Source organism: Sceloporus occidentalis, unplaced genomic scaffold, assembly GCF_023333645.1.
Source record: "Sceloporus occidentalis isolate IW3139 unplaced genomic scaffold, rSceOcc1.0.p SCAF_4, whole genome shotgun sequence".
Classification (NCBI taxonomy): Eukaryota; Metazoa; Chordata; class Lepidosauria; order Squamata; family Phrynosomatidae; genus Sceloporus; species Sceloporus occidentalis.
This window is the reverse complement of record NW_028316984.1, coordinates 68,169,812-68,194,380: the sequence shown is the minus strand read 5'-3', so window position 1 is coordinate 68,194,380 and position 24,569 is coordinate 68,169,812. Positions and strand designations below refer to the sequence as shown.

General features: G+C 41.8%; 1 protein-coding gene across 6 annotated transcripts in view; it reads right to left on the bottom strand.

The window, feature by feature from the left end:
• Positions 1-1,046: 1,046 nt before the first annotated feature.
• MYLK (myosin light chain kinase) overlaps positions 1,047-24,569 on the bottom strand; it is a 206,922-nt gene continuing 183,399 nt past the window's right edge. For 4 of the 6 annotated variants that reach the window (XM_089520242.1, XM_089520243.1, XM_089520244.1 and 1 more), the window contains 7 exons: positions 22,231-22,448; positions 17,368-17,491; positions 10,324-10,476; positions 8,301-8,424; positions 7,430-7,559; positions 5,650-5,781; positions 1,047-3,587 (listed from right to left, as the gene is read on the bottom strand). In XM_089520242.1, the coding sequence (XP_089376368.1) occupies positions 3,331-3,587; positions 5,650-5,781; positions 7,430-7,559; positions 8,301-8,424; positions 10,324-10,476; positions 17,368-17,491; positions 22,231-22,448 (1,138 nt within the window). In that variant the 3' untranslated portion in view covers positions 1,047-3,330. Of the gene's footprint in view, positions 3,588-5,649; positions 5,782-7,429; positions 7,560-8,300; positions 8,425-10,323; positions 10,477-17,367; positions 17,492-22,230; positions 22,449-24,569 lie in introns of those variants that run through there. The other 2 variants (XM_089520247.1, XM_089520246.1) reach the window with 2 other exon arrangements.

Here is a 24,569-nt window from a genome sequence, read left to right as displayed (position 1 = left end):
TCAACAGGAAAAGAGTTACAGTTTTAGAGACAGTGACAAGGCCTTATTTCTTGTGCACATCAAGCTAACATCTTAACGAAAGGCACTTGAAATGGACCCAATGCAAATTTTAGTGCATGGTGAGGATTACACGACTGATGGTCCTTCAGGTTGCCTCGCTCCAAAAAAGTAAGACCAATTATTTGAATTAGAACTGAAAGGCTTTTTAGCAGCCAGTGTGGTTAACAAAAAAAAAGTTATATTTGTCGACTTACTGTTGTCTACCATTTATACTAGTGGAAGCTTACAAAGAATCTGCAAGAGACAGCCCCATATAAACTGCACTGCATCAGGGTATAACTCAGTTCCTTTTCTATCCGTTCCAGGATAGCTTGGAATCATAGCTTCCTCAGTAGGATTCACCTGATCATGCTTTTCTACTTCATGATGACCATGTTTTTATCTTGTTTCCATTTCATAATCCTAGGTGTATGATACAGACATAGTACTATTTTGTCCTTGCAGAATCAGATATAAACGGTATTTAGCACTCTATAGTTACTCTTATGCATAATAATTTGGGACCCGTAGACATACCTCTCTAATTTTTCAGTATTAATTTTTGAAAGGAAAAAGGTCTGCATTTTTATAGAGATAAATATTAAACCACATAACCAGTACTACATCCGGTTGCTCAGTATATTAGAATTATGCCCACTTTTCAGTAGCTTGCCAGTGCAAATGATCCAGTGTGATTGACAAAAAACCAGTAATGCAATATTTCATTACTCATCATTGCCTTTCCTTACCAGTAATGCAGGGATGGGTGAACTGAACCACTCTGCCTAATTTCACATAGCCCTTAAAAGAAACCCTGGTTATGAGTGAGAAAATGTTTTGTGTAGTCTACTACGTTGCTTTGCAGAAGTAATGTAAGTGTGGTAGAAAGGAGAATGATCAAGGAGGTCTAACCTAAACTAAAAATCACCATCAGCTGAAAACAGAAAGCTGCAAGGAAGAAACTAAGCTACTGGACAGGAGTGAACAAACTGAAATTTGTGCTAACATGCTTTGTGGTATTTGTTTATTGAGAAATTGTGAGTAACTACAACTGTAGTGTTCTCATATTTTGCAGCTTATTTGGTTTCAGAAACCAGAAAACATCAGCATATTTTTAATTAAGGTATACACAAAAAATACACCCCATTGTTTTTTTAACACATTGAAAACATGTGAGAAAATGCTCTGTATGCACTAAGTTAGGGATGGGAATTATGCAGCTCTGCAGATGTTGTTGAATTTCAACTCCCAACATTCCTCACTTTTAGCCAAGTTGGCTAGGAATCCTGGGAACTGCAGTTCAACAGCATCTGGGGGATGGGCTGTACAATTCCCACCCTGCACTAGATAATACTAAAAATCTTTCCTTATAAGAATGTGTGGCAAACTGGCAATAATCGTGTTTTACTATAACAATAATTCTTTATTCATTCAAAAAGAAGACATGCTGGTAACCTCAACCTAGCGAGAAACAGCAAAAGCAGTTATAAAAACCCACAGCAATTGTGAGTGAGCAATCATATATGGAATTTTGAATTGTTGCATTCAAACAGGCAGAGGAGCAAATAATATAGAACACATAAGACTAGGTAATATCAAACCATCTAAACAAGATACCGTATACATCTGTAATAAAGTACACTTAGTTCCCCCACTTTGCTTCAATGAGCAAAATAAAGCTTTGTTGTATTCTTTTGAAAAAGGTCAACTTTTATATTTAAAATCTTTGCACCTTGTTCATACAGTGGGAGGAAAGTCACACAACTGGAATGATGCAACAAGAGTAGACATGTACTATTATGTGATTGTGTGAAATGTTTCATGGCCTCTGGCTTGCAACTAATTGTGAAAGAGAAACAAAATGAACACATCTGAATGTATGAATTAGCAGAGGGAATCGATCATTGTTTAACCATTCATTGTGCTGAATTTTTTACTTTAAGACATGCCTTAAAACTAACCTGTAGTTGTTTGGAAGTTGTACACAAGCTTTAAATCTAGGCTCCCTTTCCTTGACTACTCCAGTTTCCAGGCTGGCATGAACAGAATAAACTCATAATAGCCAAATAAAACTAAAATATAGGTTAAAAACCTGAGTTTCACCACAGAGGCACTGAATTATGCAACAGCATTACAGTGAGTGTACTTTCTGCATTCAATAAGTGCCCTGCCCAGGGAGGAAGAGAAACATGGGGCTAATTTTCATGACTGCTGATGGCAGCTGTAGAGAAAAGCCTGTCAGTACTGTATAAGCCTGCAGCCAGGTATCTGATATCTGCAGAATTTGGATTTCATGACAGCAGTGACAACACACATTTTGGATTTGTTGTGATATGCCAGATCTTGAATGTGATACTGTGAATTGGTTGAAAACTGTTCAGAAGCTGGCTTTTTTCCTGCTAGATGCTGACATGGTTTTAAGAATTGGTCTCAGCTGAGGAAGGAAGGATCCACTGCTCAGCTACAGCAAATTAATAGAAAATGTCACTTTACATTTTCAAATCAGGACAACTTGTTTGTGATTGACAGAGGTCAGTCCGAAGTGCTCATTTAAGCTAAATCAGCTCCCTTAATTCCAACCTAGGTATTTCAGTTTAAAATCACAAATCTTCAAGTTCAAAGGGAAAACTAATAAATACACAGAACAATTTCAATGTGAAAACTGATTTTTTTTTTGGGGGGGGGGGCAGGAACCTTCACTTATAAATCTGCTGGAAATGTGTTATAGGGCAATGGTTCCTATTAGTGCCAATAGAGAAGTTAGTAGGGTCCAAGGACACAACCCACCAGTTCTATTATTGAGCTCCTGCCCTTTCAGGAGGCCTTCCACAGACAAACCTACTGATGGATTGTGCCCATTGTACTAAAAACACTTGCATTCATGAAAGCTCCAAATGATGCCATGGAATATCAACAAGACAAGTATAATGTGCAAATGTGTTTAGGAGGATTGTGGGGCAGGTAGTCCAAATTTTCTCTCTTGTTATGCTGGTTGATGGAGCAATTAGTGCACTTGGGCAATCTCTCTCTCCTTATAAGTAGACAAGTTTCATATGGTGTGTTCACATTCATTGTTTGGGCTATGCTTTAACTTAAACTAAATCCAAGCACAACAGCCACCTAAAGTGCTTGCTAAATTCAAGTTAATGCCCATAAATAACAAAAACAGGTGTCAACTCATGGTGCTGATGAAACAAACCAAGAAATTCATGATCTAATGTCAACTGCTTGAGCCTGAATTTTTTTTTTTACTGGGTGATTGCTCCAATCTCTTGCCCATTCAATTTTATTTCATTCTTCCTCCTCCTCCTCCTCCTCCTCCTCCTCTTCTCCTTCTTTCCCCATTGTTTCCACAATGAGTTCTGCAGTACAAGTTACTTCTCCAAGGCAGTTAACTGCCTTGCAAGTATATTTGGCATCATCGTCCCCACAGACTTCAGAAATGGTTAAAGCGCAGTTGCCATCCTCATCATAGTCTATCTGGAAGTGCCGGGACTCCTTGATAGATTGATCATCTTTGTACCAAATCACCTCTGGGTCAGGGTAACCTGGGGAAAAGGGGAAGAAGAGCAAGCACCACAAGTCAAACTACTGAAATGATCCACTGCAAGAAGCAAGGAAGTTTGGCTCAGTTTGCTAACAAAATGAGTGTGTGAATACATAACTGAACACAGAATTCAAAGACATAGTCGTGTTAGTCTGGATCAGCCTGCAAAGGGATCTTGTAGCACCTCTGAGACTAACTGAGCAAAAGAAGTTGATAGCATTAGTGTAGACCTAAGTGTATATGATGTAGTACACTTAGGACTTTACTGCATGACTCCCGTTCTCATGGATCTCATGGGTGTGTCTCCATGTGTTCAGTGCAAGGAACACTCTTCACACCAATGACTGTTTTCCCCCAGGAAGGTCCATCAGAGAGAGGGTCCATCCTAGGAGAGGGCAACATTAAAAGTAGATGGGGCCAAGGTTGTCCACTTTGCATTCCTCTTTCCCACAGCAAGTTCTGCATTTTCAAGTCATTTCTGACTTATGGTGATCCAATCACAGGGTTTTTTGGTAGGCTTAAAAATGACTTAGCTTGAACAAGAGGCAGGAACAAGAGGGGAGGGGTAATCCTTCCTTGCAAAATTACTCCTGTGCTGCAATGTACAGGTTGCTTTGTTCAAGCTACACTGATTCAGGAAAGCAGAGGAGGGAGAGAGACAGGGCTGAGCATGTGTAAACCAGCTGTGAGAGGAATGTGGGTGGAATCTGGCTCCTGGACTATCATGATTCCCCATTTCTGATTAGGCCTCATTCATCTCCACCTGCCCTCCCTCAGCTTGCGTCATTCACTTGGTGGTGTGCCAATCATTAACAAGTTGGTTAACATGTGAACTGGTTTCCCCTTTAAGCATATATTAAGTTTAAGCATTTTAAACATATATACCATTTGTGCTAAACTCAAACTAACCATCAGAGTTCCCTATCTTACACATGGTGCAGCCTAGGTCCACTGGTGTCACTAGGGTTGGCATAACTCATGGTGTCACCACCCCCCATTGACCTCCTGTCATACCCACCATACAGAATCCTTAGCAATGTTTTCGTACCAATGTAACACATAACTGAATCTAATAATAATAGTTGTGACCTATATAACTAGTGAAATTAAAAGTATACCTTTAAATTACAATATCATATGCACAGCCTAAATATATTTACATGTACATGGTTTCATATGGGTAAAGTGACCATTTGGTAAGATGTGCTGATTTTAAAATTATTTAAAAAATTAAATTCTTTTCTAAAAAAGTATTTTTTAAAATATATATTTTTAAAAACTGGAGCCCCTCCTTTCTCCTCCCACTGAGCGTTGCCCCACTCACACCATCTCTTCAGTATTTTAAAGGGAAGCAGGTGAATTCCACAGTCCACTTCTTCCAAAAGGCAAGTGTTTGGAGAGCATCAGAGTGTCACTTGATGAGGCCTGCACCCTCCTAGCGATGTCCATGCCTAGGATTACAGTCACTGCATTTGGCATGGTGAATTTATCCATTCAGTCTATAATACTTAAGATATATTATAGACTGAATGGATAAATTGAGGATATATTTGTGGCAATTTACTTTTATTTCATTCAGAACCAGGTCTTATTTAGGGATAAAAAAAGCAAATGGGTTTTTCCTGTGTAGTAGAACTGTACTTAATTCTTTTGACAACAATTCTGAAATATAAGAAGTGTGTGTTGGACTAGAAAGTCCTGCAGACAGAATGAGCATCATTGATTGTTGTGCTTTTTTGAGTTCTTGGATTGTAGTAAAGATGTTTAATTGAAATTAACAAAAAGGATTTTAGATACTGTTCCTTTAAAAAAGAAAGCATGTCTGTACTAGGTTTCACAATATTCAGAGCCAATAGTGACTAAAAGAACTGGGGGAAAAACACCTTAACTATTATTAGCCAACCTATGAGACTGTCTAGAAATGCTGCTTCTTGAAGAATAAAATGAAGCGGATAATCAGTAAAGCTATACATCACTAAAAGGTGAAACATAGTCAAGGAGCAATGTAAATAAGCTGGTACCTGGACAGCTGAAAATAAACCATAAACATTCCTGAAAAGTACCTTCAATTTTGCAGTCAAATCTAGCAGCACTGCCTTCCACGACTTCTATATCTTGAATTGTTTTAGAGAAAAATGGTTTCACGTGAGATCTTTCTTCATCAACAGCTTCTAGGAGAGCATTGGCAGGCTCATCTAGATGAAATAAAGTTCTGTTAATCGTATGGAGGAGTTTATTATTCTATGAAGATCCTTTGTGTGTCTCCACAGTGACTACTCTCCCTTAAACAGCTTAATTAATCAGGAAATCTCTGCGACAAAAGAACACTAGTCAGTCTCACCTGGAACCCTGTTCTGCAACTTCACTGCAGATATTTTTCAAGTCATTACTGTATGTTAGTTTGCATGTGGAAACTAATGAAGAATGTGTTTTTACACTCCCAGGGACCACATCTGAAGTGGACCAGAAATTAATTGGGACAGTTGTCTTACTGATGATGAAGGAGGATAGGAGGGCAGGCAGCATCATTTTGCACCAGTTAAAGGTTCAAAATCACTGTCGCCATGGCAATGTAGTGAATTGGGGCTGTCTTAAAAGGCCCTTGATTAATCTTAGCTGGACTTCCTGAGTTCTTTGGTGGCCTGACATGAGCTTACCACAGGCATTTTGTCAAATCATTGCTGGATGTTAGTTTGCATGAGGAAACTAACTAAGAATGTCTGGATCAAGTTTTTTTTTTTGGGGGGGGGGATTAACAGTGCTTGTTTGTCCTTCATCCCCCAGTAGGGTCCCCTTGAGAGACCATGAGTGTGCTGGCAATTAGGGCTAGGTTCAGCTTAAGGGACATTGGGTGTGTCTCACTCCCAGGTGATAAGGAATCACACAGTAATTATTTAATCACATGGTTTCCACAACCATCACTCCATAGTTAATGGCCAGTGGTGGTGTGTATCTGACAGGCAGGTTATTTGATCTCTGAATCCAGGCTCCATGTTAGTACAACATTATACAACTGTTAATAAAATAAGTTAAGGCCTTTTTAATGCCTGAATGGATTTTGTGAGTGTCCTGGCTCCCTCTGTGCCAGCATAGGCATGCAATCCTTTTTAATAAGGATATGGCTGCTGCTTTTGAAGTTGGCAGTTTTTTGTTTTAACATTATTTTGCTGTTAATTGCTATATTCTCTGCAAGTAGCCTTGACTCTTTTTTTTTAAAAAGAAAGACAGGAATATAAGTATTACAAACAAATAACGTCTATACCATAAAGGGTGCACTGGATTAAACCGCAAAAACCCACTGTTGCCGACCAAATGCCTGTGGGAAACCCACAAGCAGGGCATGACTGGAGCACACTGCTATTGTTTCTTAACAACTGGTATTTAGAGGTACACCTATTCTTGCCAACTGCATGGTACTTTGCCATGGAAGTTAACAGTCAACTGAAGTTTGCTGTCTTTATCTTTGCAGTTATACTGAGAGTTTAAAAGCAAGGATGCTTTCCAAAAGATAAGAGTGATATCACTTTGGTGTTCAAAAGAATTTGTAGAGCAAATTGTGCTGAAAATAGCATCAGGATATGGACAATGCAGCAGCAATACAATGCAGCATCAGGCCACAATACTGAACTAATATGCTCACAGGTGTTTAAAGCAGGTCTAGAAAGGGCAGGAATCAGTGGTGAAGGAAAGAGCATACAGTATTTAGAAAGCAATGGCACTTGACAGAGGAAATGGCACTGCAGGCTGCAGAAAGTCATGAACTGTGTATATTTCAGAGTTCTGCCTAGTAAGGGAATAACTAATCTGCTATTATGTTTTTATGCATTATCCAAATTGCCATACCTTCAGCTTCAGTCTTCTCTGCATTAACAGGACTGGTTGGTGAGCTTGAAGAGGACTTTCTCCCACTGAGGCCAGAAATCATCGCCATGGAGGACAGTCTTCCTATGGCACGGACAGCATTCCCTGTTTTCTGGAAAGCAGCACACAAATGAATCCTTTCTCATGATATATAAAATAAGAAGTGGACTGAGAAAAACCAAATTGTTCAAGGTCATTTTGTGCTGCAAAAGAAGATCTAGAAGACATGTTTTACATGGAGGTGGAGAGATCCTCCATACAACTTGTAGTGTCAGGTTCAACCTGCACTGTCAGCTATTCATGTGATTCTTGAAGCAGCTACACTTTACAGAGTTTCCACTTAAAGAGCAAGAATAGAGAATGGAAGGAAAGTGGGCACTGACTGATAGGAGCGGAGTACTAAGAAAACCATGAGAGAAAACTCACACCTCAGAATGTCACAGTTCCTTGTCCTCCCTTCCCCTGCTTACTCACTAGTGTCTTAGATAAAAGTAGAGTGCCTGAAGTCTTCATTTACCCCAAATGCCCCAGAGAAAAATATCCCATAATATTTCTGCTATTAGGTCAAAAAACCTTTCTTACAGGGTCAGTAAAGGCTGTGTTGTTTGGGTGATGTCAAACAAAGCCTATATGATTATTGGTTTGCTTCAATCAAGTCTAAATGTATGTACTTTGCAGGAAATGGGATGGAAACAAGAAAGGGTCTTCCTCCCAGATGCCCCAACAGTTTTCCTGCAAGGATGTAAGTTCTTCATAACAAAAAGCCTTCTATTCCAATATTGATACTAAAATCATGAACTTTAGAAATGGAAGATATGGGATTTTTATTACATGTTCCTCTCCAATGTATTACCTGCCATTTTCTTCTAGCCATGTACTTTTTCATCCTATCTTTGGACAGTTTTTTGGCTTCCATAGTTTTGGTGTCTTTTTGCAGCCAAGGATGCTGAAGGCATTGAGTGCAATCTAAACGGTCCCTGTAAGTTTAGATGGAGACAAGTCAGAGGTGCAGTGCAATTGATATGAAATTAGTGTGCACATTACTTCCCAAATATCACAGCATGGGTTCTTAGATTATCTTCTAGATGCAGTTGGGTATGCTCAGTATTGTATTGTCAAAACATACCTCTTTCTTCATGAAGAAAAACACTATGCTCTGTACCTTTTCATAGATTTTGCCACTTATGACCATGTCTTAATCTTCCCCTTTCCCTACCCTAGATTAATCAGCCTTTGATTCAGGATAGTACAACATTAGCCCCAATCCCTGGGTGAATGAATGACTGTATTCCTTTAACCAGAGCCAGAGCAAAATGGAATTTGGCAAATTCCAGACTACCAGCCTTTAAAGTCTCTGGCGCATTACACACCGCCATAAGGGATGTCCTTAGGACGTCCCATTTTGAAAAAGGGGCGTCTCTTCCAGATGCCCCTTACCCTGTTACGGACAGAGTCCGTAACAAATGGCAGCGGCCGTTCCACACGGCCACCGCCATTTTGACATAACGGATGCTCTGCATCCGCACATCGCGGGCCGGAAGTGACGCCGTGAGTGTGCACTTTGGCACTTGTGGCGTCTCTTCTGGGTTGCCGGAAGGAGCGCGATTTTCACGCTCCTTCTTTGCAGCGCGGAGGAGTCACGTGGTTTGGCTGCTGCGACTCCTCCGCGCTGCAACTGGCAGCGGCCCAAGACCGCCCCTTTTGGGTGGTCTGTAATGGGCCTCTGTTTTGGTGAGACTACCTCCTGCTGCCCCATGAAAAGCATTCTGTCTAGAACTTCCAATTAATGAAATATTTGGTAAAAACATTGTATTTAATCTAAAAGAATTACACTGGCTGCCAGCATACTTCTGTCTGAGGTCAAGACAATGGTGAGGACATCTGAAGCTCTAAATGGTCATGGGTCATTCATATTTGAGGGATCAGTTTTCCTTTAATATACCTCATTGAGTATTAAGTTGTACAGAGTTACTTTCCTCAGTGTTCCATTGCTGGAAGTGGTGTATAATGTGAGGATGCACAAGAGAACCTTCTTGACTGTGGATTATGAAATGCTTTCACCCCAGTGGCTCATCTGGCACTGACACTGGCCTCATTTTGGAACCAAATAAAAACTAGCTACTTACAAAACACAGTTCAGTTACTGTTTAGCATTGCTGAACTGGATTATTGGTTTTTAAATATTATTTTAGGTTGCATTTTTAAATCCTTGCCCTAAGATCCACTGATAGAGGTTGGGTTAATATTTAATAGAAAATAAACATTAAATCACCAAGAAGCAAGGAAATAAACCAGATAATGGTTGCCCTAAGATGGTATGCTCATAAAGGGCATGCTTAACAAAATGGAACAGCTTATGAATTAATAAAATGTCCATATGAGTGGAATTATATCTTGTTCTTCATTGATTTGCATAAACTTCACAACCAGTTTTTCTAGATCTATTTGCCCATTATGTGCCTGGTGGATTAATAAGGGGGTTACTACTATTTATAAGAAGCAGTTTAAATGCACTACAACTTTATAATTCAAAATCTGATTTCATAATAGCCATTTTCATGGCTGGAAGGCTCTTCTTCCAAACTATGAGAGTGCTATGTATTATTATTTCCAAGAACATCCACAGGGCATATTCTGCCTATTCGATTACTAGTAGTTCCACTATATAGGTCACAAATAGAAAGTAAAAAGGCAGGCACAGAACTGTAGTTCTTCCAGCAATTTTATACACTGAGTGAATAACTGGTCCCACAGCACAGGTACAAAAAGAAACATATTGAGATTATAATATTGAGATTATACCCTGAGTAGATAAGATATATTATGCAGGCATATGAACAATAACAAGCAAGGCATTGTATGTAAGGCATCTTTACTTCATATCTTTCTTTAGAAGGCTGCTTATGAAGTCCTTGGCATCATCAGAGATCTCATCAAAAGCTTCATCATCAAAATCCCAGGTGGCTGAGGTAACATTGGCTAAGGTTTCATTGTCATTGTCACCCATGAAAGGGGAAAGCCCACTGACTCTGAGGAGTAAAATAAAAATAATGTCTGAAAATTAGCAAAGGTGAGAATTAATACATTATGAGAAAAAGGTATACATTATTTACAAATCTCTATAGCCAATGACTGTATGCATATTGAACATCAGATAGAAGACATATTGTAACTTCAGAAATGTGATCTCAACTTAGGTGAACAGTCTGATTAACCAAATATTTACACAGAAGGAGGTATTCTGAGAACAGTCTGGACTTTTAGGGAATGGGCTATGGAAGGAAGCAGCTTTTCCTTTATTCTTCTACATCCAAATAAACCAAGGATGTAAATGTACAGGAATGTGTTCTCCATATTCAGTACTGATTTTGAAGTCTCTCAAAGGGAGATATTCCATTATTTAGCCACTAGATGGAACCAATAAACTGGAAGAGTCTTTCGAGATCAAGACGGAGTGGAGGAAAACCCAGAGTTTCTAATATAGGTGGAAGCCATATCATGCAAATTCTGTATAGTCCCCTCAGAAAGAAGTAATTTAGATCACTGGCACACTAAATGTATGGCATAACAACAGCAAGCCAGTACACAGTTTAAGGAAGATCAGTGTTAACACAGCTATAGCTAGAGAGGCTATGTATGCTACTCCACACAGGAGCAACATAACAATACACATGCAAATCACTCCTGCCTTTCCAGGTCACACAATATATATACCCAAGTCCTCTCCAGGCAAGCATTCTCCAACGTCAGGAAGAAACTCTTCTAGAACATGGCCACATAGCCCAAAAACCCACAAAAAACCACACAGGAGAGCTATCTGCTCAAAGAGTCCTCTGAAGGACTGTCTGGTCTACGTCTGGTTTAAGCATAAGGAACCATTAGAAGGGAGAACAGTGCACTTGTGAAGTCCCTACTGAGTGTCATCACCCAAACAACACACAGAGTAGGCACACAGCTCACTTGCTGATAAGTCTTTCTCTTTATTGTGGCTGAATGAGCTCTGTATTTAAGATGGTCTTATATGAAGTGGAGTCACTATGTTGGTCTTAAGGAATATGAAATATAAAACTCCCTTGATAAAATATTTTAGTGGACTTGTTTTGATATTGATAATAGAACTATTTATGCTATTGAACTATAATGAAAATAGTTGTTGGAAAATATAGCTATATTTTTGTGGGTTTTTCAGGCTATGTGGCCATGTTCTAGAAGAGTTTATTCCTGACGTTTCACCAGCAATAAAGTTTCACCAGAAATAAACTCTTCTAGAACATGCCCACATAGCCTGAAACACACACACACACACACACACACACACACTATAGATGCCAGCCATGAAAGCCTTTGACTTCACATATAGCTATATTGTTTCTCATTTCAACAGTGTAGGATTTGGGGTCAAAAATACAATTACTTGCTACTGAAATGAAGAGTGAAATATTTGCTGCATACAAAAGTTTTAAATTGATTAGGCAGTAAAGGATAAACAGTTCTAACAGACAAATGTATTCAATTAAAAAAAACTCTCATGCCTTGCCCATGTTAGAACTAGAGGTGAGATAACTGGAAAATAGCTATTCTGCAACTGAACAGGTTTTTCAGAGCCTGGAAAAGATACCTTTTCTGAGACACCATCAAATCCTCACCCAGACATGAAAACACACTTTCTCAGCTTTAGGAGAAAGCAATGGAAAATCTTGCCAAGAAAACCCTATTGTCATAATTCAGAGACAGCTTTGAAGGCATGAAACAACAAGCGAGTTGTCTCCACTTACTTCTAAATGGAAAGATCGAACAAAGAAAGTTTTTATAGTTTTTTGTGCGGTTTTTGGGCTATGTCACCATGTTCTACAACTAGTCTGGAATTTGCCAAGAAACTCTTCTAGAACATGGCCACATAACCCAAAAACCCCACAAAAAACTATGGATGCTGGCCATGAAAGCCTTCGACTCCACAAAGAAAGTTTTAATAAAATAACCGTAATACACTAAATTCCATTTCAAAGGAGTACAACCAAAGCCTGCTCTGTTCTGAACTGCAGAATAGAAAAGCCACAGTATGAGACACAAGATAACTTGAAGACACACACATACACACACATGGAATCCTTTTTTTAAAAATAAAATGCCTGGAAACTAGTTATAGGGAAAGCCATGTTTCATACGATTAATTTTTTTTTATTTAGAAGGAAAAGAACGGGGAGTACAGGAAAACAGATTGCAGGCACACATAATGAAGTTTATCTTTAGAATGTTTCCATCTTTATCAGGAATCTTCTTGACCCAGTTCTCTGATCTCAGTTTTATTTAATAGTCATGTAAGAGTGATGGAGCAATATTTTTACAAACCATGGAAACTATTTCCTTTCTGCAATCTTAAAGTCAAAGTAAAAAAATGAGGAGCATCTGTTATGGAGAAAGTAGTTTGAAGTTTTGCAGTTCTTACTATAACTAACAGTGAGTTGTTTACTGGAAAAGATTTTTCCAGGTACTTAGATCAGATCGTCTTGGCAAGGCAAGTATAGGCATAGCTTACAGTCTATTAACAGCACCCATTTTAACAGGACAAAGCTATATATTCCTTTCAACCATGTTGGGTTGAAATCCAGGTATGTTCTCTCACCATTACAATCAATATCTAGAGTAAAGAATGTGGTCTGCCAAAACCAACTTCATCTACACTACTTCGGGATACTGGGTACCTCCAAAATGGCCTACAGAGAGAAACAGCACCTATCCAGGTGGCTTATTTTGGATAGAAATGAGTATTTCTATATAATAGACAGAAATGAATATTGCACCATATCTGTCAGTGCAAATTTTAGGGTGTATCCTATTACACAGGCACTGAATAATTTAAGCCTTTTAGCTGACTTTCACAAGAGCCATAAAAACCCAATGCTAATTCAAACCCTAGAGAGACTAGCTATCAAAGATCAATTAGTAATGCAATTAATTCAGACCAAATGGAAAGATACAGATGAAAATCTAAATCACAACTAACAATACAGGGAATAAACTGCATACATGGATATTTAGAAAGGACTGGAAAATACAGCTTCAAGAACAAGAAATAAAAGAAAACACTGCTAAGAATTATTCTGCTACAGCTTTCTGCATTTATTTACTGATACATTCATTTATATTCCAAATCTTTGACCTACACAGGGGCTGTCAGAGCATCTTAACATAACATCTTAGCAGCATGTATAAAGCATTGAATCAAAAGGTACTTAGATAACTAGTACTTAAAGAATAAATCAAACAGCAATAGTTGGGGGGGGGGGCAAAAGAAACAAATGTAGAAAAAAATTTAAAGGCAAGAGCCAGTGGCATCTCGCACCAAGGTGTCACTCGGTGTGGGATGAGGGGCTTCAGAGGTGGAGTCAAAAGGGTCTACTCCCAACTCCCTGCCCTGTGTGGCTTTACTTCAGAGTAAACCCACATGGAGCAAGGACTATGTGTGTCTTCAGGGCCCTCTCTTTCCTTGCCGCACGGCAGAGAGGTGGGGCCTGCTCACCAGGTATCACTTCCCTTCTGTGGTGTCACCCGGTGCGATCCACACCCCCTAGTGATGCTACTGACAAGAACAAAATCTCAAAAAAGCACATGAAAACAAGACTGTTTCAACTTGCCATCCAAATATACTTACCTTTGTGAAATAAAAAGGGAAATAAATTTCAACTAATAATTAGTAAATATGGTAATACAGAGTGAAATAAATGTAGACACTAAGAAAAGAGAAAACAAATAAATGGTCAATAAAAATAATCATTCTAGAACCAATGCTGGTCAGATGTTATTGAATCTGCTATATGGACAATATGGCTACTCCTGAATGTTTTCTGGATTTCAAGATACTGCATTATAGCCCCAACAGGGGAATCCTAGAGAGAGAGCTAGTGGACTGAGACCTTCCTCCAACAAAAGTAAAACATTTTTGTTTTGTTTTTTTCTAAAGCTAGAACTACATTGGTATGTTTTACCTCAACACCACCTAAAGTTTTCCTGATGCAAAAGCATGACTTCCTGAGAAATTCAGTGTTCTCTGCCTCACAAAGGATGGATACATACTGGTTTGGAAAGGGAGTATCTTTTTGAGTTGGATGTTAAATTTCCTGGGCTTTGAGAATCTCCCAGTAGCTACATGGCCAGAAGGAGGAGGTGCCAGCCTGCATGAAATGCCCCTCTATACCATCTGAACTGAGAATAAAAACAGCAAATTGTAGACCTACAACTAACATCTTCAATTTTTTTCTCCTGTATGGTTTTAAATACTTTACTTGATGAAAATGCCAGTGGAGTTTTGTAAGCTTGCAATGTGCATATTGTGCATTTTGGTTGGTCCAATAAAGGTATCATGTTTGGTGGATTTTGGATGTCATTGGATTGGCCCGAGCAATGAAACTACTGTCACCTCTCTTTCCCTGGCAGTCTTCCAGACTGTCAGAAACCTGGTTCCAGTCTTCCCAGTCTCCTAGAACTGTTTTTGGTGGTGCAAGTGAGACCATGATGGAGAAAAGGTAACCTTCATTGGAAGCACCCCTAAAGATTCCAAGGCCCATAATGTTTGTAATGTGGGGTGTTACCTTCCAGACACTGTTCTAATAGACAACAAAAGGAAATCCAAACTGACACAAAAGTAACTGGAAATTCTACATTTGGCTTGAATCAACACAGGCACCTTTCTACATGACAACAGAAAATGGGCAAGATAATTCAGCTTCCTTCTATCCAACATTTTCTAATGATTAAGTTAAACAAATGTCAAGCTGAATTCTAGGGAGGAACTACATCACTTGTAAATGAGTATCTCTGAGAAATAGGTGGAAGTACTATGACTTGAATAAGGGAAGACACCACATTCACTGGTTCATAAATATGGCATTAACGTGTCAATAGGCCCATGTTCCAGATGTGAATTTATATATTCTGAGGAGTTTTAGATAAAAAGGGGTGTCTGGGTGAAATACACTTGTCCCTCCACATTTGTGGCTTTGACTTTTGTGGATTTGATAATTCACGGATATGTTACAGTTACAAGGACTCCCTTGTTAAAACAGCTCCACTGGCTACCTGTTAGTTTCTGGTAGGCTTGCCATATCCCGCCAGGGGGCGGGACTTTCCCGGTTTGGGGCAGGTCTGCACGGTCCCGCCCCGGTTTGGCCCCGCCCCCGGGACACACACCACCCACGCGACGGACACCAGGCAGGGAAAGGAGCCTCGCCTCCGTTCCCTGCTTGGCCTCCTCCGCCGGCGAGGGAGGCGGCCTGGCTCTGCTCCCTCCATCCCGGCCTCTGTGGAGGCTTGGGCCTCCATAGAGGCCGGAAAAGGGAGTGGGGGCCGCCCGCGATCGCGCCGATCGCGGGCGCTCTCCTCCCTCCTTCCCGGCCCCTATGGAGGCCCAAGCCTCCACAGAGGCCGGGAAAGGGAGTGGGGGCCGCCCGCGATCGCGCCGATCGCGGGCGCTCTCCTCCCTCCTTCCCGGCCCCTATGGAGGCCCAAGCCTCCACAGAGGCCGGGAAAGGGAGTGGGGGCCGCCCGCGATCGCCGTGATCGCGCCGATCGCGGGCGCTCTCCTCCCTCCTTCCCGGCCCCTATGGAGGCCCAAGCCTCCACAGAAGCCGGGAAAGGGAGTGGGGGCCGCCCGCGATCGCCGTGATCGCGCCGATCACGGGCTCTCTCTTCCCTCCTTCCCGGCCTCTATGGAGGCCCAAGCCTCCACAGAAGCCGGGAAAGGGAGTGGGGGCCGCCCGCGATTGCCGTGATCGCGGCGATCGCGGGCGCTCTCCTCCCTCCTTCCCGGCCCCTATGGAGGCCCAAGCCTCCACAGAGGCCGGGAAAGGGAGTGGGGGCCGACCGCGATCGCCGTGATCGCGCCGATCACGGGCTCTCTCCTCCCTCCTTCCCGGCCTCTATGGAGGCCCAAGCCTCCACAGAGGCCGGGAAAGGGAATGGGGGCCGCCCGTGATCGCGCCGATCACGGGTGCTCTCCTCCCTCCTTCCCGGCCCCTATGGAGGCCCAAGCCTTCACAGAGGCCGGGAAAGGGAGTGGAGGCCGCCCGTGATCGCCACGATCACGGGCGCTTTCCTCCCTCCTTCCCGGCCCCTATGGAAGCCCAAGCCTCTACCGAGGCCGGGAAAGGGAGTGGGGGCCGGGAGGAGGCTGCTTCCCACCGCGGTGATCGCCGCGATGAGGAGCAGCCCTTGCATCCTTCCCGGCCTGAGAGGAGGCCGAGGCTTCCTCCCAAGCCGGGGAGGAGGAGGAGGACAAGGTTTTAAAATGTAGGACCTTAAAAAAAAAAGCTCCTACATTTTTAAGCCTTGTCCTACATTTGTCCCGGTTCGGAGCTCCTCAGTTATGGCAACCCTAGTTTCTGGGCACAATTCAAAGTGCTAGTCATGACCTATAAAGCCCTACACAGCTTGGGTCCAGACTATTTGAGAGACCGTATCTTCCCATATGAACCAAATGAGTCCTAAGATCTGCAGGAGGTGGCTTTCTCTCTATCCCATCAAGATCACAGGCCTGGTGAGGAAATGAGAGAGAGCCTCCTTGGTGGCAGCTCCCACCCTCTGGGATGCCCTTCTTGGGAGGCTAGGCTGGCCCCCTCCCTGATGGCCTTTCGCTGTCAAGTACAAACATTTTTATGCCGGTAGGCTTTCTGTACATAATGCACAGCAGGGTGGTTTTACAGAGCTTTTAGTCTGTTTTTAACTTGTATATATTTTATGTGATTTTATATTATATTTTATATTGTGTATATTATGTGATTTTATATATAGACCTTTTAAGGCACAAGAGTATATACATCACACAAGGTGTGTGTGGCCATTTGAATGAGATATAAACTTTCCATCAGGATTTCCATCAACAGGATGAGAGTGAATTCCAAGATCTGATTCAGCAGCTTACTTACAAAATGTAGCAGATGACTCCTATGCTCCACATGTCTGTTGCATACCCAATAGGCTCATAGTTTATAACTTCTGGAGCCACAAACTCTGGTGTCCCAAAGAGGACCTTCAGAGAACCAGCATTTTCTGTGAAACAAAAGAGAAAGAAAAAATACACAGAGTGGAAGACAAACTCCCTTTCCTGTACTTTATTCCTTGTAATACTGTACTTCCTTCTCTTTGGCCCAATATAGCAAGTTTCCAAGTTATCTAGAAGAAAGACAGGCTGAGATGCTGTAAGTTACTGAAGGCTGTGCAGGGAGTTTCAAAGCTGACCTGTAGTTTGAAAGCTGGCTGGCAAGGTCAACCTATAGCCACAACAACTAGGAAGGGGAGAGTGTGGCTGCCTAGATGTTGTCAGCTGCATCTTCCTTCAACCATAGCCAACACAGCCAATGGTGAGGGAAGACAAGAACTTGTCCTCATTTCCTCCACCCTATTTTGCCTCTCAACAGTTTTAGGTGAGGAACTGGAAAGGCAGAAGGCTGCCATGGTTTCCCCCTTCCAAATTCAGAAGATGATAGAATTAATAACCAGGCATTTTACTATACAGGTTGAGTCTCCTTTATTTGAAATGCTTGGGATCAGGAGTGTTTTGGATTTTGGAATATCTGCATATACCGTATATACTCGACTATAAGATGAGAAATTTATGCCCTAAAATGGCGTCCAAAATTGCGGGTCGACTTATCTACGGGGCAATGCGGTACTTTAACCAAGCCTCTCCCCAGCCGGGCTACCTCTGCAAGAGATAGCCCATCTGGGGAGACGCTGGCAAGGGTGCCCGACAGCCCCGCAGCCCCCGCTAGCCTCAACTCCCTCTGATGGGAAAAGCCCAGCGAGGGAGACGATCGTGCGCCCTGCAGCCTCTCCTCCGCCAGGCTTTCCCCAGAGAAGGGGCCTGGCTGAGGAGACGCCAGGGAGGGCGATCGCCTTCCCCAAAGCCTCTCTTCGGCGAGGCCCCTTCCCTTGGGAAGGAGCCCTGCCGAAGGGAAGCTGGGGAGGGTGATCACCTTCCCCAGAAGCCTCTCTTCGGCGAGGCCCCTTCCCTTGGTAAGGAGCCCCGCCGAAGGGACGCTGGGGAGGGCGATCGCCTTCCCCAGACGCCTCTCTTTGGCGAGGCTCTTTCCTCAGAAAAGGGGCCTGGCTGAGGAGACGCCGAGGAGGGCACGCGATCGCCCAAAAGCCTCTCCCTTGCTGGGCTTCTTTTGCGAGGAAAGCCCAGTCAGGGAGACACTGAGGCGAGCACATCCTCGACCTATCGACGGGTCATATGAAAATCTATATTTTTGGCCCCAAAAGTTGACCTTCACTTATACATGAGGTCGACTTGTACATGAGTATATACGGTACTTAATATCTTGGAGATGAGACCCAAGTCTAAATATAAAATTCATATGTTTCACCCATGTTAACAATTTTGGATTTTAGAATATTTTGATTTTGGAATTCTGAGTAAGGAAAATTCAACCTGTTTCAACAAGTTCCCATGTAGCTTAGAGACAGAATGCACGTACCTGTAAATATGGGCTCATGTGCTGGTGGAGCATATGTGCATATGGCAAGGTAACAAACCTATAGATCTTTAGCTGTTGCAGTACAAGTCTTGTTATTCCTGACAAACGAGAATGCTAGCAGGGGCTGATGAGTGTTGGGAGCCTAACATTTAGAGGGTAACATTTAGAGAGTTCCAGACGCTCGATATGTATCAGCTCAGAGGGCTTTCTCTATTTCAGCCCCTCAGCTCTGGAACTCCCTCCCCAATGAGCTCCGTACTTCCACCTCCCTCGATGCTTTCAAGAAGAACTTGAAAGAACTTTTTGTTCCACCAGGCTTCCCCCCCCCCCCCCCCCCCCCCCCGTGAGCCTTGTGGTCATTCTCTTCCCCTTGGCAATGTTTTTGTGTATTCCATTCTACACAGCCATTTGTATAGGGTGTTGTTGGTTTTTACTGTTCTTAATTGTTAACTTTGTTATTATTATCATGCTGATGTTTTAATTGTCTTACTCTTTGATGTACACCGCTGTGATCGCTGGAATAGCGGTATAGAAATAAAATTTTATTATTATTATTATTATTATTAACAGGTTTCCATCCTGACTGGGGATTAGAACCCTGGTCTCCAGAGTCATAATTCAATGCTCAAACCATGACACCACACTGGGTCTTCATGTGCCTACTCTTGAAAAAAGATAACACTTTGTTGTTTTGCCATTAAGCCATTTTCAACTTATGGCTTAAAGGGAACCTATCATGGAATTTTCTTGGCAAGATTTCTTCAGAAGGGGGTTGCCTTTGTCTTCTCTGAAGCTGAGAGAGTGTGACTTCTCCAAAGTTACCCAGTACGTTTCCATGGCTGAGCAGGGATTTGAACCCTGGTCTCCAGAGTCATAGTCCTGCACTGAAACACCATGCTGCCTCTCAATATAACTCCAGTTAGTCTAGCATTAGTCAAGTGGACTTCATTCATGCTGACTGGGGGATTTTGTGAGCTTGAATCCAAAAAAGTAAAGTAAAATAGCCAAGCCCTGGCTTTTATACTGAGAAATATTCTTCTTCCTTAAGACTACAATCTGTCCCAGCATCCTGTTTCTTAGAATGACCAGCTGGAGAAAGCCCAGCAGGGGTTTTCCTGTATTAGCATCTTGTGAAACATGAAACAAAGCCCAGAACTGTATTTGCAAAGGTCAGACCTAATATGAAAGCCATTATTTCCCACATTTCCAGTCCAGCACTCAGTGGATGATACTCAGGACAAAGGCAGAGCCATCTGTGTATGGCAGAACTACCAACATTTTTGGAAACAAGCCTTTTTAGTGCCCTATGCAGAACAAATCAATTTGTTTTCTTTTCTTTTTTAAAGAATACTGTAATAATCCAAAGACATCCCACAGAAGGAAAAAGTCTCACAGTTCCCAATTGTCATGTTCTAAACATACCAAAAAAGGTCAGGAAAACTATCTTCCTACATCTTTGACATTCCCAAGCAAAACAGGACAACTAATTATTTGCAGAAACTGACCACAAAAAGATCACTGGTCTTAACTAATTTACATGACATCAAAGCTCAGGAGATTAGTTGTACCATTTCTTTTAATTACTGGTGACAATACAATGAGGGGGAAACAAAGATTTGAGGCTGGAAAACATATGGTCATAGACTTCTCTCTGTTATCAAGTCTGTGGAATGTATGAGGAGGGTAAACTAAGAAATGCCTGAAATTATTTGGCCCAGCAATTTTTACATTTGAAAAGCCAACCCCAGAATCTGTGACCTGTTGATTCAGATGCAGCAAAATAATGCAAGTAGTTTGGTACAGTGATCAGAGAGCAGGGATAGGAGTGGGATACATCTAAATCTAAATCCACTCTCAAGAGGCATGTGGGGTTACCTGGAGGCAGATACAACCTTTCAGTTTGATTGATTCCACAGAGTTGTGAGGATAAAAACAGAAAAAGTGGATACCACCATCATCACCACAGCTAGGTTGCTATTCATTTTTATTTTTCCCTATGATTTTTGTAAGCACTAGAGAAAATTTTGCCCAGAATAATTTTGTTGGCAAGACAATTTTCTTTAGAGATCTGTTTAAGAGATCAGTTTGTTTCTAGTCTATGTTAATTATACTTGTGTTCATTACTCGCCTCCACCCTCTTGTTATGTAATTGGAACTGGCAGCCTGTTATTACATACTCAAGCATAAGTCATGCCCATGTATGCCTTTTTTTGGTCAGTACAGAGGCTAGTATTGTACTCTCTTCCACTCTTCTCAACAACCAAAGCCACCTCCTCAACAAACTGCTGAACTGGAATGACACCCCCCCCCCCCAAATTGCCATTTTGTGACTCATAAAGAATGGAAGAGATTGGAGAAGCATCAAGCTATTTTTCTATAGCCTGATGCAGACTGATGACATTATCCATTGAGACACTTGAAGGATCCCAGTGGTTCTTGGTGGAAGATGTCCTCAGTTGGCATCAGACTATGTGGACATAGCCAGACACTTCTTTAATCTCCATCTTTGTACTCCATTAGCAACAAAATGCCAGGAGGGGCAGGGTATGCAATAATAAGTGCTGGTGGTGGTGATATGAAAGTTATAGCAGAGTCCCACATACAGAACTCTTATGCTACTCATGTCCTGGCCAATGTGTAATATTGTTAAAAATCTGTACAAAATATAGTATGTAACATGTATTTTATAACAAGTTCATGTAAAAGTTTATGTAAATGCATACAATTTAGAAAATATTTTCTACCTAAAGATGTATTTATGTGCTGAAAGATACATTGCAACATTCAGAGAAGTGCAAGCCCTGCACAGTAATTACATTCTACTTGGCACAGCAGACCAGGAAGTGCTGATCAAGTCAGTTTGCATGACAAAGACTGAATCCCTCTAACGTCCCTATCTTCACTTCTGTTGTTATGTGCTATGTTCTGTCTATTCTCCACATAAACTCAAGTTGCCTATTGAAGTCTAGTTAGCAGGCACCCTTCTTTGGGCAGTCTTGATAAATATTAAGAAAAATGGCAACTAAGAGCTGAGCGTTCACAGTGGCTGCTCTGAACCTCTGGAAACTCTAAATAAGATCATTCTAAGTCAATGTAGGTGGGACTGCGGACATCCAAAGGGTAAATCTCTTCAGACCTACCTCCCATGGAACCCCATGGAGAATGGGGCACGTCAATTTTGAATGAAATAAAATGTGTGTGAGGTCTCATACATGATAAAAATGGTTCTTACATGGTTCAGTATGAAACTTCTTATGAAATTGCTTACATTAACACAACTCAGAGAATTTATTGTTGTTGCTTTTTTACCTAGTCTTCGTGCAAGTCCAAAGTCAATCAGCTTGATTTTTGTACCAGTCTTGTTGACGCACATAATATTTTCAGGCTTCAAATCCAGATGAACAATGCCTTGCTTATGAATGTATTGCACGCCTTCTGAGATCTGTTTCATGTATTTAATACATTCCCTCTCTGTTAGTTCAAAGTCCTCATCGATGATTCTCTCAAAGAGTTCTCCACCAGAAACACTAAAACAAAATTCAAAGGAGATTTTAAAAAAAAGATTTTGAAATGGTAAACACAATGTTTTGAAAAATTGGCTGCACGTGCCAAGATAACTTGGATGTGCTAAATTGATGGATTCTGCTGGACCCGGAACAATGGATGCAAGCTACAGGAAAAGAGATTCCACCTCAACATTAGGAGGAACTTCCGGACAGTAAGGGCTGTTTGACAGTGGAACACACTCCCTCAGAGTGTAGTGGAGTCTCCTTCCTTGGAGGTCTTTAAGCAGAGGCTGGATGGCCACCTGTTGGGGTTGCTTTGATTGTAAATTCCTACATGGCAGGGGGTTGGACTGGATGGCCCTTGTGGTCTCTTCCAAGTTTATGATTCTATGATTTTAAGTGGCAAAGAGGTGGGGAAGAGCAGAGGAACCAGAGGCTGCTTCAGTGCACAAGTTCTCATCAGGCCTAGCATCCACCCTGCATTTATTCATCAAAATGTGTCCACTCCCACCCACCCACTGTACCTTTATCAGACAGAATATTTAGGACAGTGTACATAACATTCAACAGAATAAAGCAACTTAAAATCTAAACACAACAGTGAAATAAGGAGACTAAAATTGCTCACCACCACTAGAAAATAAAAATAAAATAATCAGGATTATAAATTTTTAAATTAAAAATGTTTGTGGAAATAAGTTTTCAGTCAAATTGGAACACAGAACATGTACATGCGTAGAATATATGTACTCTATACCAATTTATTTTTGAAGGAGAATTGCTTCAGGAGCGAAAAGTAATGAATGCTGTGTGATGCTGTACACAATTCAACACACAGCACATATTCCCTCTATTTTCCATTAGCGTTGCCAGTTCTCTGTTACAAGCTTGGCAGGATGGCTTTATATGTATATATAATTTATTTTGCCCACTATCTGCAACCTGGTCAGTTTTTACATCTAAAATAAATCTTCAAGCCACAAAGAAGTTACATAACAAGGATCTCTGAAGCATGCCAGTATGCCTTCATTTTTCAGCAGCAAGCAGGGGTATGTGTGGGGAGAAGGGAAATCTGTACACTATTTTCTCAGAGCAGCCTTGCCCATCCTGGGGCCCTCCAGATATGCTGGGTTACAACACCCATCATTCCATGCTAGCATCAAGTAGTCCACACTTCTGCTGAGCACGTGGCTGTGGAGGGCTGGCTTAAAGTTACCTTAATATTTTGCTCTGTTGACCAACATACTGATATTCTCCATTCCTTTCCTGTTAACAGGGTAAAACAAAAGCAGCAGCTATTGGCTCCTTCCTAGGGTTGCCATAACCCGGCGGCCCCCGTGCCAATCACGGTTTCGGGGGCCCCTCCCGGTCCCGGTCCGGTTTGGGCCCCCACCCGTGCCTTGTTCCCGGTTTGAGGGCCCGCTCCAGCCATTGCCGCTGCTGCTAACGCGGCTGCTGCGGCGCCAAGACACCTCCTCCTCCGGCTCCGCCTTCCTCCTCTTCCTCAGCGGGCGGCAGAAGCGCCGCCGCCACCGCGCCCCCACTGGGAGGGCTTGCGCGCCGCCCAGGCCTCAGCAGGGGCCAGGGGCAGCGTGCGCGCCTTCCCCACTTCCCTCTGCGCGCGTGCGCGCCTGCCTTCCCTGCCTCCTTCCGCGCGCGCGCGCGCACCTGCCCTGCTTCCCTCCGCACGCGCGCCAGCCTTCATAAGGAGGAGGAGGGGGGAGAGGAGGAGGAGGAGGAGGAAGGAGCCGGAGGAAGGGTGCCTGAACTTAGGCCAGGGCAGAATTGGGGCAGAGGAGGAGGAGGAGGAGGAAAGCTGAGTCAGTGGCCATTAGGTCTGCCTTTGTTTTTGGGGGGTTTTAAATTATTTTTAAAAATATAAAATACTTATTTTATTTAATATTTTAAATTTTTATTATTGCTTTTTATTTTTATTTTATTAATATTTATTATAGCTTGTTTTTATTTTATTTTATTAATATTTATTATAGCTTGTTTTTATTTTATTTTATTAATTTTTATTATTGCTTGTTTTTATTTTATTTCATTAATTTTATTATTGCTTGTTTTTATTTCATTAATTTTTATTACTGCTTGTTTTATTTTATTAATTTTATTATTGCTTGTTTTATTTTATTAATT